Source organism: Pseudonaja textilis, chromosome 1 (genome assembly GCF_049901715.1).
Source record: "Pseudonaja textilis isolate UNSWEBS1 chromosome 1, rPseTex1.2, whole genome shotgun sequence".
Taxonomy (NCBI): Eukaryota; Metazoa; Chordata; class Lepidosauria; order Squamata; family Elapidae; genus Pseudonaja; species Pseudonaja textilis.
This window is the reverse complement of record NC_141990.1, coordinates 221,179,389-221,192,880: the sequence shown is the minus strand read 5'-3', so window position 1 is coordinate 221,192,880 and position 13,492 is coordinate 221,179,389. Positions and strand designations below refer to the sequence as shown.

The window sequence follows — 13,492 nt, the reverse complement described above, 5'->3', positions numbered from 1 at the left end:
CAGGTATTGTGGCTTATAAACCAAGTTTGTAGCTTCCTTGTATATGTGAACCTAGCTAACTCAGGGTTATTTGATAAACTGTAGTTCCCCAAATCATGCTTGATGAGATTTTTGTGAATCATCTAATTGCATAAAGCCAGATTTAAGGGCTAAGACATCAAATTAGAACTGGAAGGCTTTATATTCTAGTCCCATCTTAGGCACAAAACAAAGCTTGGTGACTAGGGGCCAGTTTGTTTCAGGCTAGAAAAGGGGCCATTTCTGAAATTTTGCCAAGAAAACTGCAATCCAGGTAGTCGCTAGGAACCAACACTGATGGAGAGCACCAAAATAATACCACATAATAATACCACCAATAATAACAACATTGTATAATACAGTATATCCCCTTTCTAATTGATCCACCAGATAGGAAAATATGGACAGATTAATCACCAAATGTCGATGTTCTTTCCTCAAATCTCAAAATATTTCATATAATATTAAAGTTGGAAGAAAACCTTCAGCTATCAGGTCCAACCATTTCCTCAGTACTTACATTAGTACAAAGTACTTTAATAAATTGAAATGGAGAACTCAGCAACTGACTCCATGGTCAAACTGCTGTCACATCTAGGATTTTTTTTTTTAACAACCAATAAGAAACTATTTTTTTATAATTCAAAACTATTATTTTGTATCTTGTATATTGAATGATGGAGAAGAAATCTTGGCTCTCTGTGAGAAATCATTTCAGGTATCTTTCTATACAGTTTCAAGACTAATTTTCTTCTATTTTTTTCAACCACACATCCCAGGATCTAGTTTCTAATCCTCCGATCTTCAAGTGGAGCACTAAAGTCTCACATTTGGGAATCTCCTAAGTTCTCAGGTATGGGTGGGTGGGTGTATTTTAGAGGTCCCAATGATCTATGAGGGGATGCATGTCCCTTGGTCCACAGGTCGTCTATGTAGCTATTGCTTGAGGTATGTGATGGTCCTCAAAACCGTTCAATGAACATTACAATAGACTGCATTTTTTAGGGCTATCAACACTTCAGAATCAGTTCCAAAAATATGCTTCAGGGTGTGAGAGGCACAAACCTAGCACCTGGCCACAGCTGTTTAAGGCATCGATAGATTTTCTAGGATCTTATGACAGGTGCTTCAAAGCATATTTTCCAAATTATTTCCAAGGTGATGCTTAGCCCTAATATTCTTTAACTGAAAAATCATTTTAGGGTTTTGTTAACTTTACAGTTGAAAGAACAATATTTCATACATGAAATTCTCTGTGCAATAAAGATGGCAGCTTTAGCTGGATCTCAGGTGCTCTCATTTGTTCTTTTTGAAAAACACATGGTTTACTTTTTCAAAATACATTACAAAAATATAAAATGATCCAAACTTTCAATGCATTACTGTAAAACATTACTATCAAACAATGACAACTCCTAATGTTTTACCTTTTACTCATTATTTATTTATTTCTACCACGCCTTCATTATTTTTCCAAATAACTCAAGGCAGCAAACATATCCAAGACACCTTCCTTCTCCTAATTTCCCCACAACAACAACCCTGTAAGATGGGTTAGGCTGAGAGAGAATGACTGGCCCAAGGTCATCCAGCAGTTTTGTGGCTAAAGTGGGACTTGAACACACGGTTTCTTGTTTTCTAGCTGGATGCTTTAACCACGAGACCTAATTATTGGAACATTTGGTTGAAATCATTGTGAATAAGAAGACAGGGACATATTTATAACAGTTAGCAGGCTAATAGGCTAACAGTTCTCCCTCTCCATCCTGTTTTAAAAGTTGATAAAGAAGGAGATCATTCATTTTCCCAAGCAAGGAAGAAAAGTATCTTAAAATGGACACCGATATTCCTGTTGCTGAAGGGAAAAAAAGCTTCACTTAAACCTGCATGCAGCCGCTTTCCACCAGGTGATCCCATGTGCTGCTTTTGTTCCTTTGCTCATTTTTTTTTCAGCCTGACAATGGAGGGATTCAGCAGGTGTTAAATGTTTAACAGGCCTCAGGATCACACCTGGTGTAAAAAGTCCCCTCTCCCTATATGGCTGTCAGATGGCAAGCAACAAGAGTGGGTTCTTCTCTTGTACTTGGAGGTAAGGCAAAGGGTCATTGCCCGAGAGCTGTACTAGTTGAAGGTCTCCTCATAAATGAATGTCTGGGTCTGTAAACCAGGAAGGGAAACTCCATATATGATGTTAGGTAAAAAACTGCTTAATCGATGTAGCCAAAACCTTAAACGTATTCTTCAAGGTCCAGTAACGTGAACTTGAGCAGTAATGATTGGTTGTCCCTTCCAGATGGTTTTGCTTTAAGTTTAGCTGATTGAGAAAAAAAGGAAATAGGTTTAGAGGTTAAATGATAAGGACTAGAGAACGGTGCTCCATTCTGTTTTTAGCCCTGAAGTAGAAAGCAGCATCAGCCAGCCTTTCATGTTAGGAATCGGAGACGGTGACTCCCGCTGTGACTTCAATCAGCTTAGTGGTGTTTAAAATTCCTCACATACACCATTTGTAAATCCTAAAAATGTGTATTAGAGCGAAAGGAAATCAAAGATGCGTATTTCGGGGGACATGGGGATTACGAAGATTAATATCCATTCCCACCGAAGAGTAACCTGGGGGGACGGGGGAAGGATTTTATGAAAATCCTTTCCTGTTTCCCGGAAAATATGACCTGCCCTGAAAGTAACTCCTAGCTTGATTTTTACACATGTGCCCAATTTTTGCATATAAGGCCTACCCCCAAAATAAGCCCTAATTAAGATCCCACCCACTCCAGAGTGCACAGGTAAAAATTAAGCTAGGGTGGGGCTGGCAGGTGGGGGTAGAACTGCCCTACTACTTACCTTTGGATAGTTGTAGCCAGGTCTTGCACAGCCACCACACTTGCCTTGCTGGCCCACCTCTTCTGCAGCCAGCTGGCAAGCCTTTCCTGAAGGCCTTTGCAGCTGATAACAAAGCTCCGGATCGATCTGGAACTCTGTTATTGGCTGCAGAGGCCTTCAGGAAAGCCTTGCTGGGCGCAGAAGTTCCTGAAGGCCCCTGACAGCGAAAAGGAGGGCGGGGGTGACGCGTGCAAGTGAGGTTAGTCAGTGGATGACATCCCTCCAAAATAAGACTTGGTGCCTTTTTTGGTGGCAAAAAAATATAAGACAAAGTCTTATTTTCGGGGAAACACAGGGTAGTAAAACTAATAAGGGAAAGCCATTTCTAGATTGCAGTTGTCTTAGGTTGACTTAAACATTATCCTAAGCCATTTCATAGTTTCTTTCATCTTGATTTAGCACCTGTTTGATTTTATCCATTGTGGCTTATTCAACAAATCATGAATAAACCAACCATGCTCATAACAATATGAAGTGCTTAAATTTAATTAGAAGGATCAGACCTGGCTTCCCTGATTTTCTTTTCCTTTGAAAAAGAATCACCTTGGCATGATACAAAAGTGACTTCTCAGTTCCCATCTCCAAAAAAACCCAAAAAGACTTTCCAGTCTTTTCAGTCTTGTTCTAGACCAAGGGTGTCAAACTCACAGCCTGTGGCCAGATGCATCATGTGCTGGCCCTGCCCCCACCCAGCTTAGTGAAGGGGGTGGAAAGTCCCAATAAGTCACATGACTCTGCAAGTTTGACACCCCTGCTCTAGATTAACTAGGCAGTGGCCTCCAACCAAATATTAACCAAAGCTTCTGAGGTTTTAATATGAGCCAAAGCAAATCACCACCAGCCTATCTAGTATAGCTATTATAGCTCTATACCTTATTTATCTATAATAAGGTATAATAAGACCCATACTGAACTGTATTTGGCAATATGCAATGTTGAAACAAGGTAGGTGGCATACGGACTAAATAAATAAAATTAATTTATTCTATTTACTGGAGTCACATCTAAAGGCACATTTGTTAAAGAAGAGAATATCCTTGACTGGGCCTCGCCAAAAAGGATATTGACCCTTGAGGGTCAATATCAACCCTCAAGGGTCAAAGGGACTATCCAATGTATCATTGTTGCTTTCATTCATATGACTAAAGTTGCATTTATGAAATTATTTTCATATAATAAATGTTTGGGGGTTGATGAACAATCTGAAATTCCAGAAGAGGGTCAATGAGTTGAGGAATTTGGCGATCCCTGCTTTAGACAAATGCTAATGTGTATTCCTCCTTAAATCTTCAAAATAAATATTGTATTTTCAGACATATTACATGCGATAATAAGATTGTTTAAATGGAACACTTTCGATTAACTTGCTAAGACATTGCTATGTTGTGAAAATCATCTTAAATCTGTCACTTGCCTCAAGAATGGCAGCGGCATCACTCCAATTATAGTTTAGATCAAATCTCCACACATTTCATCATAATTATTGAAAATGATAAATAAAATAAGTGTGGTCAGACTTTAGAAATTAAATTACTCTCGTCCTCACAATAACTGGAACAAATCTGGGGCATACGCATCCTTAACGGGAAATTCAATTGTATTTTAAGTGAAACTTTTGCTCTGTTATCAACTCTTTTATATTAGGAATTTGGAAAATGGTTTCTAAACAACTATGTGAGTGCCATACAGAGGAGATGGTCCTTAAGAAATCTTTATTAAAATTATATGAAGAGAGAGAACATTGCTCTCTTATTATAAGTGGTATTCAAGATGTACCTGGGACAAATATGCAAGAATAAACTGATAAAAGTATAACTGATGCAATGAGTGGGATGATAGTTGCTAATAGCTATGAGGTACTAGCCTGAGTAAAACCGGTTTTCCCACCGGCCAAAGCCTTAAAGGAAAGACACCGATATCCTACAATCACAAAGTTCCTCGGGCGTGACGAGTTGACAATAAAGCTGGATATCTGCTCACATCCCCTTAAAGAAGAAACAACAATGTCAGAAAAAAGACTTCTATGAAAAGTAGGTATGAGAAAAGGATTTTCTATTAAAAGACAAAAGTGGTTTATGCAAGAGGAGATGGACAATATATGGAAAACATTACAAAAATTAGAAAAATAAGGAAATCCTTTTCCAGCTGAATTCTTCTAAGCTCCTTACTTGCTAAATGTTACTTGACTATTTTATTCTTTTTTGTAGCATAAATTAAGCTTTAAACACAGAGTATGATAAAGAATAGTCCCTATAATACATATATATGCTAATTTTTTAAATACATTTTCTTCTGTTATGATTTGGGGAAAGCTTCAATATTTCCTCTAAGATTCTTTGAGGGCAACTGGAAACCACATGACCTAATTGTTACTTGATTATTCACATTATTCTGGTCATGGTATTAGAATGCCAAATTTAAACCAACTTCTATAACAAAATTTATTTTGTAATAATTAGGGTCCCTTGGTCTTAGACTTTTAACTATGATATCCTTTATCTTTTAATTTAAATATATATAATTACTACGTGTAAAATCTTCATCCTTCCACTCTGTATTAATTATCTCATTTGTAAATTATATGTGAAGACTTTGCGGTATAATATAGTAATAAACCTCGAAAGTTTAAACAGTTAAACTTTATGTATTTACTTAGCTTTTTATCCATAATGTTGTACTGTTTCCTCAGTACACACACATACATACATATACACACAGAAATATATCCTGTACTTTTATATCTTGAGTGTTGTCACAATTCTTTAATATCGAAGAACTGTCAATGAAACTTATTATAGTCACTAGGTAGGGCAAAAAGAAGAAGAAAGGAGCTCCTTACGTATTTACAATATTTCATTTGGGAAACAGATCCTTTTATCTTCCAGGTTTCTGAATATGGGCAGATCTATAGCCATAGGACAGCCACCTTAGCTCTGGGAGGGCTTCTGGCTCTTACCTAAATTACAACAGGCAAAAGTTCAGTAGATGCAAGAGAGCATGGCTGTGATAGAAAACATTCAGTTATTTAATGTCTTGCAACTGCATGTGGTTAAAGCTATAGGAGCCCATCAGAGAAGCAGCAATTGACAATCCTAGCCACTGAGAGCAGCATTAAGGAGACATTAAAGTAGCCTGGGAAACCAGAGATTGCTGTGCAATTAGGAGGGGATGAAAAGCAAAAGCTATACTGTACATAGAGGAAGATAACAGGGAGGGCTAAGAAGTGCCCATTCTGGAAAGAAAAGATAGATAGTTACAGGATGGCCTGCTACAATTAGCTCATGGTGAGTATTGTTGCCAGCTGACTCTATGCAAACATAAACAACTTTGGCAATTCAACCTCAACTATTTTTTGACTTACAGACTTTCACTTTAGAAGTTTTCCAAGGGGCACAGTTGGGTTCACACAACACAATTGTGCCACAACTAGAGTACTATCTGGCTTAGAATATAGTATATGAACCCAGCAAGAAAGATGATACTTTTTATTTAGTGAAATTTATTCTTTAGCTACTGTAAAAGGCACAAAACAGGGGGGCAAATGGAAAGTCCTCACAAGAGAGAGTCTATTTCAGGAGTCTCCAATCTTGGCAACTTTAAGCCTGATCGACTGCAACGCCACCAGGCTTAAAGTTGCTGAGGTTGGAGACTCCTGGTCTGTTTCACAACAAACAAAGGTTTGCTCCAAATGGCTTTCATAAAGGAAAGCTGAGTCTAAAGCAAAAAAATTAAATCGTGATTGCAAAGGACTTTTCTTTACTTTTCTTTATGGTCTTTATGCAATTAGGAGATACTTGAATTGCCAAACACTCATTAAATTTAGAGAACAGAAATCTGAAATAGTCGCAGAGCTAAGCCAGAAGGCCAAATCTGAGGTAATGATAATTGTGGCAGAAAAATTGAACAGCCTTAGTGCTAGATGGGAAGCAAAGTGCCAATGAAATCTGCCCTTCATGTTCAGAACCAGCATTAGAAAACAGATTCAGGGGGAGAAGGGACTTTAAAATGTCTGAAGATTACATATTCCTTTCCCCCATCCAAGGCAATGCAACTTAACTGCATTCACAGAATTAACCTCCAGTGGCAATGTGTGGATTATTGGAAGATGTGAAAGACCAAATTAGAGACAGATAGTCATGGAGAAATGTTGTGAAGTGACTAAGGGTTAACCATGACTGATGGCATATAAAAAAAATAGCTTGACTCCCAAAACATCCAAACATCCATGTTCCGTGCTTATATAATTTTGAATGATCACAAATGATCATGTGGCTTATTGTATAGCAAGGCGAAAGTGTGAGATGACTTCCTTTTTAGATTGAAATTCTCTTTATCCAGATAGGTTAAATCATCTTATTCTGTACTGTATGAAAGACAGTGAGCAAATGAATTAAGGGGGTGTAATGTAATAATACCAGTGGCTTTTTGAGGAATTCTCAGGGTGCGATCATTTTGGGATGTACTTTAAATGCAGGCATATTTTCCTATTTCTAGTTCCTGTTTTAGAAGACATTTTTTAAATTGTCACTGTAAACATACTGTACTAAAATGGAGCCTGTCCACTCCAGTTTCTTGACGAGGTTGTTTCAGTAAAGTTTACCATTGCCTTCTTCCTAGGGCTGAAAGAAACTAACTATCCCAAGATCACCTAGTTGGCTATGCGCCCAAGGTGGGACTAAATTTCTCACTCTCCCTGGGTTCTAGCCTGATGCCTTAACCACAGTAGCAAACTGGCTCTCAAATGAAGGCAAGGAGAGATAAATTCCCTAAATAAGAACTTGTTTTTCATTTATACTTGAGAATCTTCCAAAATGCAGCAGTATGTAAAACAGGTTGAGAGTGTTTGATTTGCATATGAGTAATGAGGCTCTTATGTAGACACCCTACAAAAGCAAAAGTATTTATATTAAAGCCAATGTGATTTCACTGCAATAAATTAGCTTCCCTCTAAAATTATTATTTTTTTAAAATAGGATTATGGACTTGGGCAGTTCAGTCATTCTCTCGTGATAGTCAAATTCTACTGCTAAAGTAAATTACATGAGAAAGTGCTAGTAGTATGGAGGGTACAGAAGTGTTTACAGTTGAAGGCAAATTCTCTGAAAAGGTTGAATGCAGCTATTGTTTCCAATGCTCATGCAATTCTATTTGATTCCATTTGAGCTGCGATGGCGTTTTGCCACCAATCATGTGCTCCAAAGGTGTGTCTACTCCATGCCTCCAAGCATGAGGTCCAGCACAGGCCAGATTGATGACTGAACCACACAGAATGTTCTCTCATCCTTTAAAAAAAATGATCCCTAAAAGAATCCTACTAGAAGATCCTTTGATGCAAGATCCTTCCATCAATATCATCGATTTAGTATTAGCAAGGACATTATATGGATGTGTCCATGACTTTGTCGCTATTTCAACATGATTTGAAGGAAACCATTTTTCCTAATAAATACTGGTAAACCACTGGACTCCAAGAACGTTTGATTACAGGGCAAAGCAAAATCCATGGAGAGAGTTGAAATGAAATTTTGAAGCACCATATTAAAACCGAAAAGGAATAAAGGATTCTTTCTGTGTAGGACCTGTTTTTTAACCAGCTCCAGGAAGCCAACTTCCTTCCTAGTCAATATTATTTCCTTATAGTTGCTACAGCTTTGTACTCGTGTGCACTTGTTAAAACTTCAGCGTCACCTGGAGATCGCAGTAACCAAGGAAAGTATCCTCTGCATTTAACATCTAGTGAAACCTGCTATTGACAGACTAGGCCAGAAGCCTAAGCTGCCCCCTGCTGGAGTGAAAACCGAACACTTACCCTACAAAAACGAAAGCAGAATCACTTATGTTTCTATGAAAGGTAAAAGCTCAGTCTCTTTCCTGACACAATTAGAATCACTTTTCCTGGGATACAAAATGAAATTTTATTTTGAATGTTAAACTCAGGACAAGGCCCTCTGCTATTACATTTTTTGCACAGAGGAAAATTGGATCAGATTCTATTGCAAATGTCATTTCTCCTTGGACCCAATTCTGCAGAGGCATCTTCCAGCAGGGATATTAATCACAAAGGGTTGTCTTCCCACCAGTAATATCTGCAGTGATCCCAATGTCTTCCGCGAGCTCCTATGGGGCCAAGACAATGTGCCGCTGCCCTTCACAGTTCTTGATTTCACTGGAAGTCCCCGGTATTGTAGATGATCTGTGCATCGAAACTATGGGACTGACACCTCTGAAAGACAAAAATTCCTTTGGACGTTCACAACTTTACAACCATTGTAAATTAATTTTATAAAATCCCTGCTCATTAAAGAACAAGGTTGGGCAGGTCCTTTCCTAGAAACGAAGTACTACTCGGGCAGACGAGTGCCTTTCCTTCACAGAATTGTTGTGCGAGATTTTTCCCTCAGCTTAAGGAATGCGTCAATTCCTTACTGTTCTTTAGTTCTCACATCTCTTACCCATTGAATCCATGGTCCTCGCCAGTGGTGGGATTCAAAATTTTTTACTAACGGTTCTGTGGGCGTGGCTTGGTGGGCGTGGCAGGGGAAGGATACTGTAAAATCTCCAGTCAGAGGTGGGATTTGCCAGTTCTCTGAACTACTCAAAATTTCTGCTACTGGTTCTCCAGAACTGGTCAGAACCTGCTGAATACCCCCTCTGGTCCTTACCTTTCTTCCCAATTATAGGTAGTCCTCAATTTACGACCGCAATCAAGCCCAAAATTTATGTTAAACAAGACAGTTGTTAAGAGAGTTTTGCTCCCTTTTTACGACCTTTCTTGCCACAGTTGCTAAGTGAATCACTGCAGGTGTTAAGTTAGTAACATAGTTGTTAAGTGAATCTGGTTTCCCTATTGACTTCACTTGTCAGAAGGTCGCAAAAGGGGATCCCATGACCCCAGGGACACTGCAACTGTCCGAATTTTGAAGTGTCTGAAATGTCTGAATTTTGATCAGGCATCCATGGGGATGATGCAAGGTCATAATTGTGAACAAATGGACATAAGTCACTTTTTTCAGTGCCATTATAACTTAGAACAGTTACTAAATCTTGACTCTTGACGAATGTATCTTTTATGTATACTGAGAGCATTTGCACCAAGACAAAATTCCTTGTGTGTCCAATCAAATCTGGCCAATAAAGAATTCTATTCTATTCTATTCTATTCTATTCTATTCTATTCTATTCTATTCTATTCTATTCTATTCTATTCTTCTTATTGTAGCCTATGACTATCATTAAGTGTTGCACCTTATGATTCTTGACTCTTGAAGAATGTATCTTTTCTTTTATGTACACTGAGAGTATTTACACCAAGACAAATTCCTTGTGTGTCCAATCACATTTGACCAATAAAGAATTCTGTTCTGTTCTATTCTATTCTGTTCTGTTCTGTTCTGTTCTGTTCTGCTCTGTTCTGTTCTGTTCTAATCTAATCTAATCTAATCTAATCTAATCTAATCTAATCTATTATTCTTATTGTACCCTATGAGTATCATTAAGTGTTGCACCTTATGATTCTTGACTCTTGATGAATGTATCTTTTCTTTTATGTATACTGACAGCATTTGCACCAAGACAAATTCCTTGTGTGTCCAATCACCCTTGGCCAATAAAGAATTCTATTCTAAACAAACTATTATAAATTGAGGACGATCTATTGTTTCCTTTCCTCCACACAATCCTTTTCAAGGACTCCTTGGGATTCTTTTGGATCTTATACAGGTGGTCCTCGACTTACGACCACAATTGAGCCCAACATTTCTGTTGTTAAGTGGAGCATTGGTTAAGTGAGTTTTGCCCCCTCTTACGACCATTCTTACCACAGTTGTTAACTGAATCACTGCAACTGATAAGTTGGCAACCCGGTTGTTAAGTGAATCTGGCTTCCCCATTGACCTTGCTTGTCAAATTGGTTGCAAAAGGGCCTTGGGACACAGCAACAGTCATAAGAATGAACCAGTTGCCGAGCATCTGAATTTTGGTCACATGGCCCTAGGGACTGCTACAAAGGTTGCAACTGTGAAAAATGGTCATAAGTCACTTTTTTCCAATGGCGTTGTAACTTTGAACAGTCACTGAATGAACTGCTGTAAGTCGAGGAGGCAGCTAAAGAAGAAACCACAAAGGAGTAGTTGGACTACACGGACTACAAAAGAGAACCTGTGCAGAAACACGTTTCAGCCATTCCTAAACTCACTCAAAACAGGCAATCAAGCCCACTCTGCTAGATTACATTTTAATTTTGAACCCGTCCTTTTATGCTAGGAGCCCTTATCCCTCCCTGCTGATCTACTCACTTTTGGGAGAAAACAGGAGAGTGTGCAATGATTCTCGGCCGTGCTGTCAGCACTACTTCCCCACGACTGGCCTCCACCAGAATGTTCTGGATGGTGTTATCCAGCACCATTTCAGCCAGATTTGCAAATGCGGGCATCCTTAACAGAAAGCACATTTCAGATCTTCATGCTCACTGATGCTGGTGTTTCCCATTTTGCTGTCGCGGGACTGTGCCCACGGCCCCTTTTATAATGCCATAGCCAATAGTACAAACTCATGCCCAGGTTTAACCAGTCAAGTATCCTTCACCCAAGATAATATTTTTGTGGTGAAAATAAACAACTCCAACCTTGGTGTACTTAAAAGTCAGCCTCATAGAAAATACTATATATAAAATGAGAAACTAAATTGATAGGGGGAAATAAACATTGTCTACTAATGAGAGATACTCTGGCAGTGCATAAGACTAGAGAATGTTTACAATTTGTTTGGCAATATTCTATATTGAAAGACTTGAAAAACTTCATCCAGGATTAACATTGCAAGGAGACAATAGCAATAGCACTTAGACTTATATACCACTTTACAGTGCTTCTCTAAGTCAGCCTATTGCTCCCAACAATCTTGTTCCTCATTTTACCGACCTCAGAAGGATGGAAGGCTGAATCAACCTTGAACTGGGGAGGATCGAAGTCCTGGCAGTGAGCTGAATTAGCCTGCAACACTGCATTCTAACCACTGCACCACCACAGCTCTTATACTACAGGTAGTCCTTGACTTATGACTTGTAAGTTGTGATGGTTGTAAATCGGGTCATGCGCATGATTGACTCAATTTTACGGTCTTTTTTTGTGACAGCTGTCGTAATTTTGGAACTGGACTGTAAGTACCTCCAGGGAGGTCCGTTGTAACCTGTACTACCTGGACTTTCACAACAAGCCTGGTAGACTTAAGCTTTCATTCAAACTTCAGTACCAATGCCAGAACATAAAACACATATACAGAAAGCTTAGGGGATGCAGTGGCTCAATGGCTCAGATGCTGAGTTTGTCAATTGAAAGGTCGGCAGTTCAGCGGTTCGAATCCCTAGTGCTGTGTAACGGGGTGAGCGCCTGTTACTTGTCCCAGCTTCTGCCAACCTCAAAAGCACATAAAAAATGCAAATAGAAAAATAGGGACCACCTTTGGTGGGGAGGTAACAGCTTTCCATGTGCCTTTGGGGTTAATCATGCCGGCCATATGACCATGGAGACATCTTCAGACCAAGCAGGCTCTTTGGCTTTGAAACAGAGATGAGCACCGCCCCCTAGAGCCATTTAACAACTAGCATGTATGTGTGAGGGGACCTTTACCTTTATAGAAAGCTTCTCAGATCGTATATTGTATCCAGATTGCAATTTTGGCTGGATTTAGCCATATTTCTGCTTCTGGGTTCTCCAGCCCAGTACGAATATTTTGAATCCTAACCTCTGACTTTGACTATATGGTTCCTCCTGGTCCTTCTGTACCGTTTGTCTGGGAATTTGAGTATCTTTTTGTTTCTGATCCCATACCTGCCTCTGATCCCTTAGAATCTTACTCTTTTTGCTAGAACTTGACGTGCCTGATTTTGACTATGCTTTGTGAAAGAAACCTCTGGGTGGCAGGAGTAGAAAAAGAGAATGGTCAAGACATTGAAGCTCTGTGCCTAAGGCCATTGTGAGGACCTAAGCTTTGAAAAGACACCATTGCCATGTTTGCCAGACCTATTCCTTTACCTATAAGTAACAGGAGGCTTCTCGGTAAACCATACACAGTATGAAGTCCATCCTTTTTGTGATTCAAATTGCACATATTGATATGTTGTTCTAGAAGCTCAGGACAAACATGGCATCCTGATCATTAGCTTCCCTGGTCAATATTTTTTGCGGTAGCCTTACAGATAGAATCAATCAATAAACCTGATATTCTTTTGCATTACAGGAATATTAACCTAGAACACCCGGCTATTTGGCCTGCCCTTTTGAGTTTAGAGCTGTTCAAATTGTCTCACCTGATAAGGAATTCTTTGTCTTCCCGGGACTGTTCCTTGCGAATAATGACACTTAGGTTCTCTGAAACAAATGAAGTGACTCTGGGAGATACTGTTTCCCTTCCCAAATCTCCATCCTCTGTTCTACTCTTAGCACTGATCTCTGGGCAAGGAGTTTCCGGAGAGGTGCCAGTTGGACTCTTTTTCTGTTTTGCTGATGTTTCACTCCAGAATTGGTAGAAGTAGGGGATGGGTTCTGTGAGGCTTCTAGCCACTGCTTCTTGGAACTGTTTCTCCTCCAACAAACCC

General features: G+C 39.2%; 1 protein-coding gene and 1 long non-coding RNA gene across 6 annotated transcripts in view; one reads left to right on the top strand and one right to left on the bottom strand.

Annotated features, from left to right (window-relative positions):
• The first annotated feature begins 2,900 nt into the window (after positions 1-2,900).
• LOC113441130 (uncharacterized) overlaps positions 2,901-13,492 on the top strand; it is a 40,542-nt gene continuing 29,950 nt past the window's right edge. Inside the window, exon 1 of one of the 4 annotated variants that reach the window (XR_015740832.1) lies at positions 2,901-4,928. This is a non-coding gene — a long non-coding RNA (uncharacterized LOC113441130). Of the gene's footprint in view, positions 4,933-13,492 lie in introns of all 4 variants that reach the window. The other 3 variants (XR_015740831.1, XR_015740833.1, XR_003374800.2) reach the window with 3 other exon arrangements.
• CFAP65 (cilia and flagella associated protein 65) overlaps positions 8,799-13,492 on the bottom strand; it is a 40,157-nt gene continuing 35,463 nt past the window's right edge. For both annotated transcript variants that reach the window (XM_026707952.2, XM_087920576.1), the window contains exons 31-33: positions 13,205-13,492; positions 11,193-11,330; positions 8,799-9,121 (exon numbers count right to left, since the gene is read on the bottom strand). In XM_026707952.2, the coding sequence (XP_026563737.2) occupies positions 9,016-9,121; positions 11,193-11,330; positions 13,205-13,492 (532 nt within the window). In that variant the 3' untranslated portion in view covers positions 8,799-9,015. The remainder of the gene's footprint in view (positions 9,122-11,192; positions 11,331-13,204) is intronic.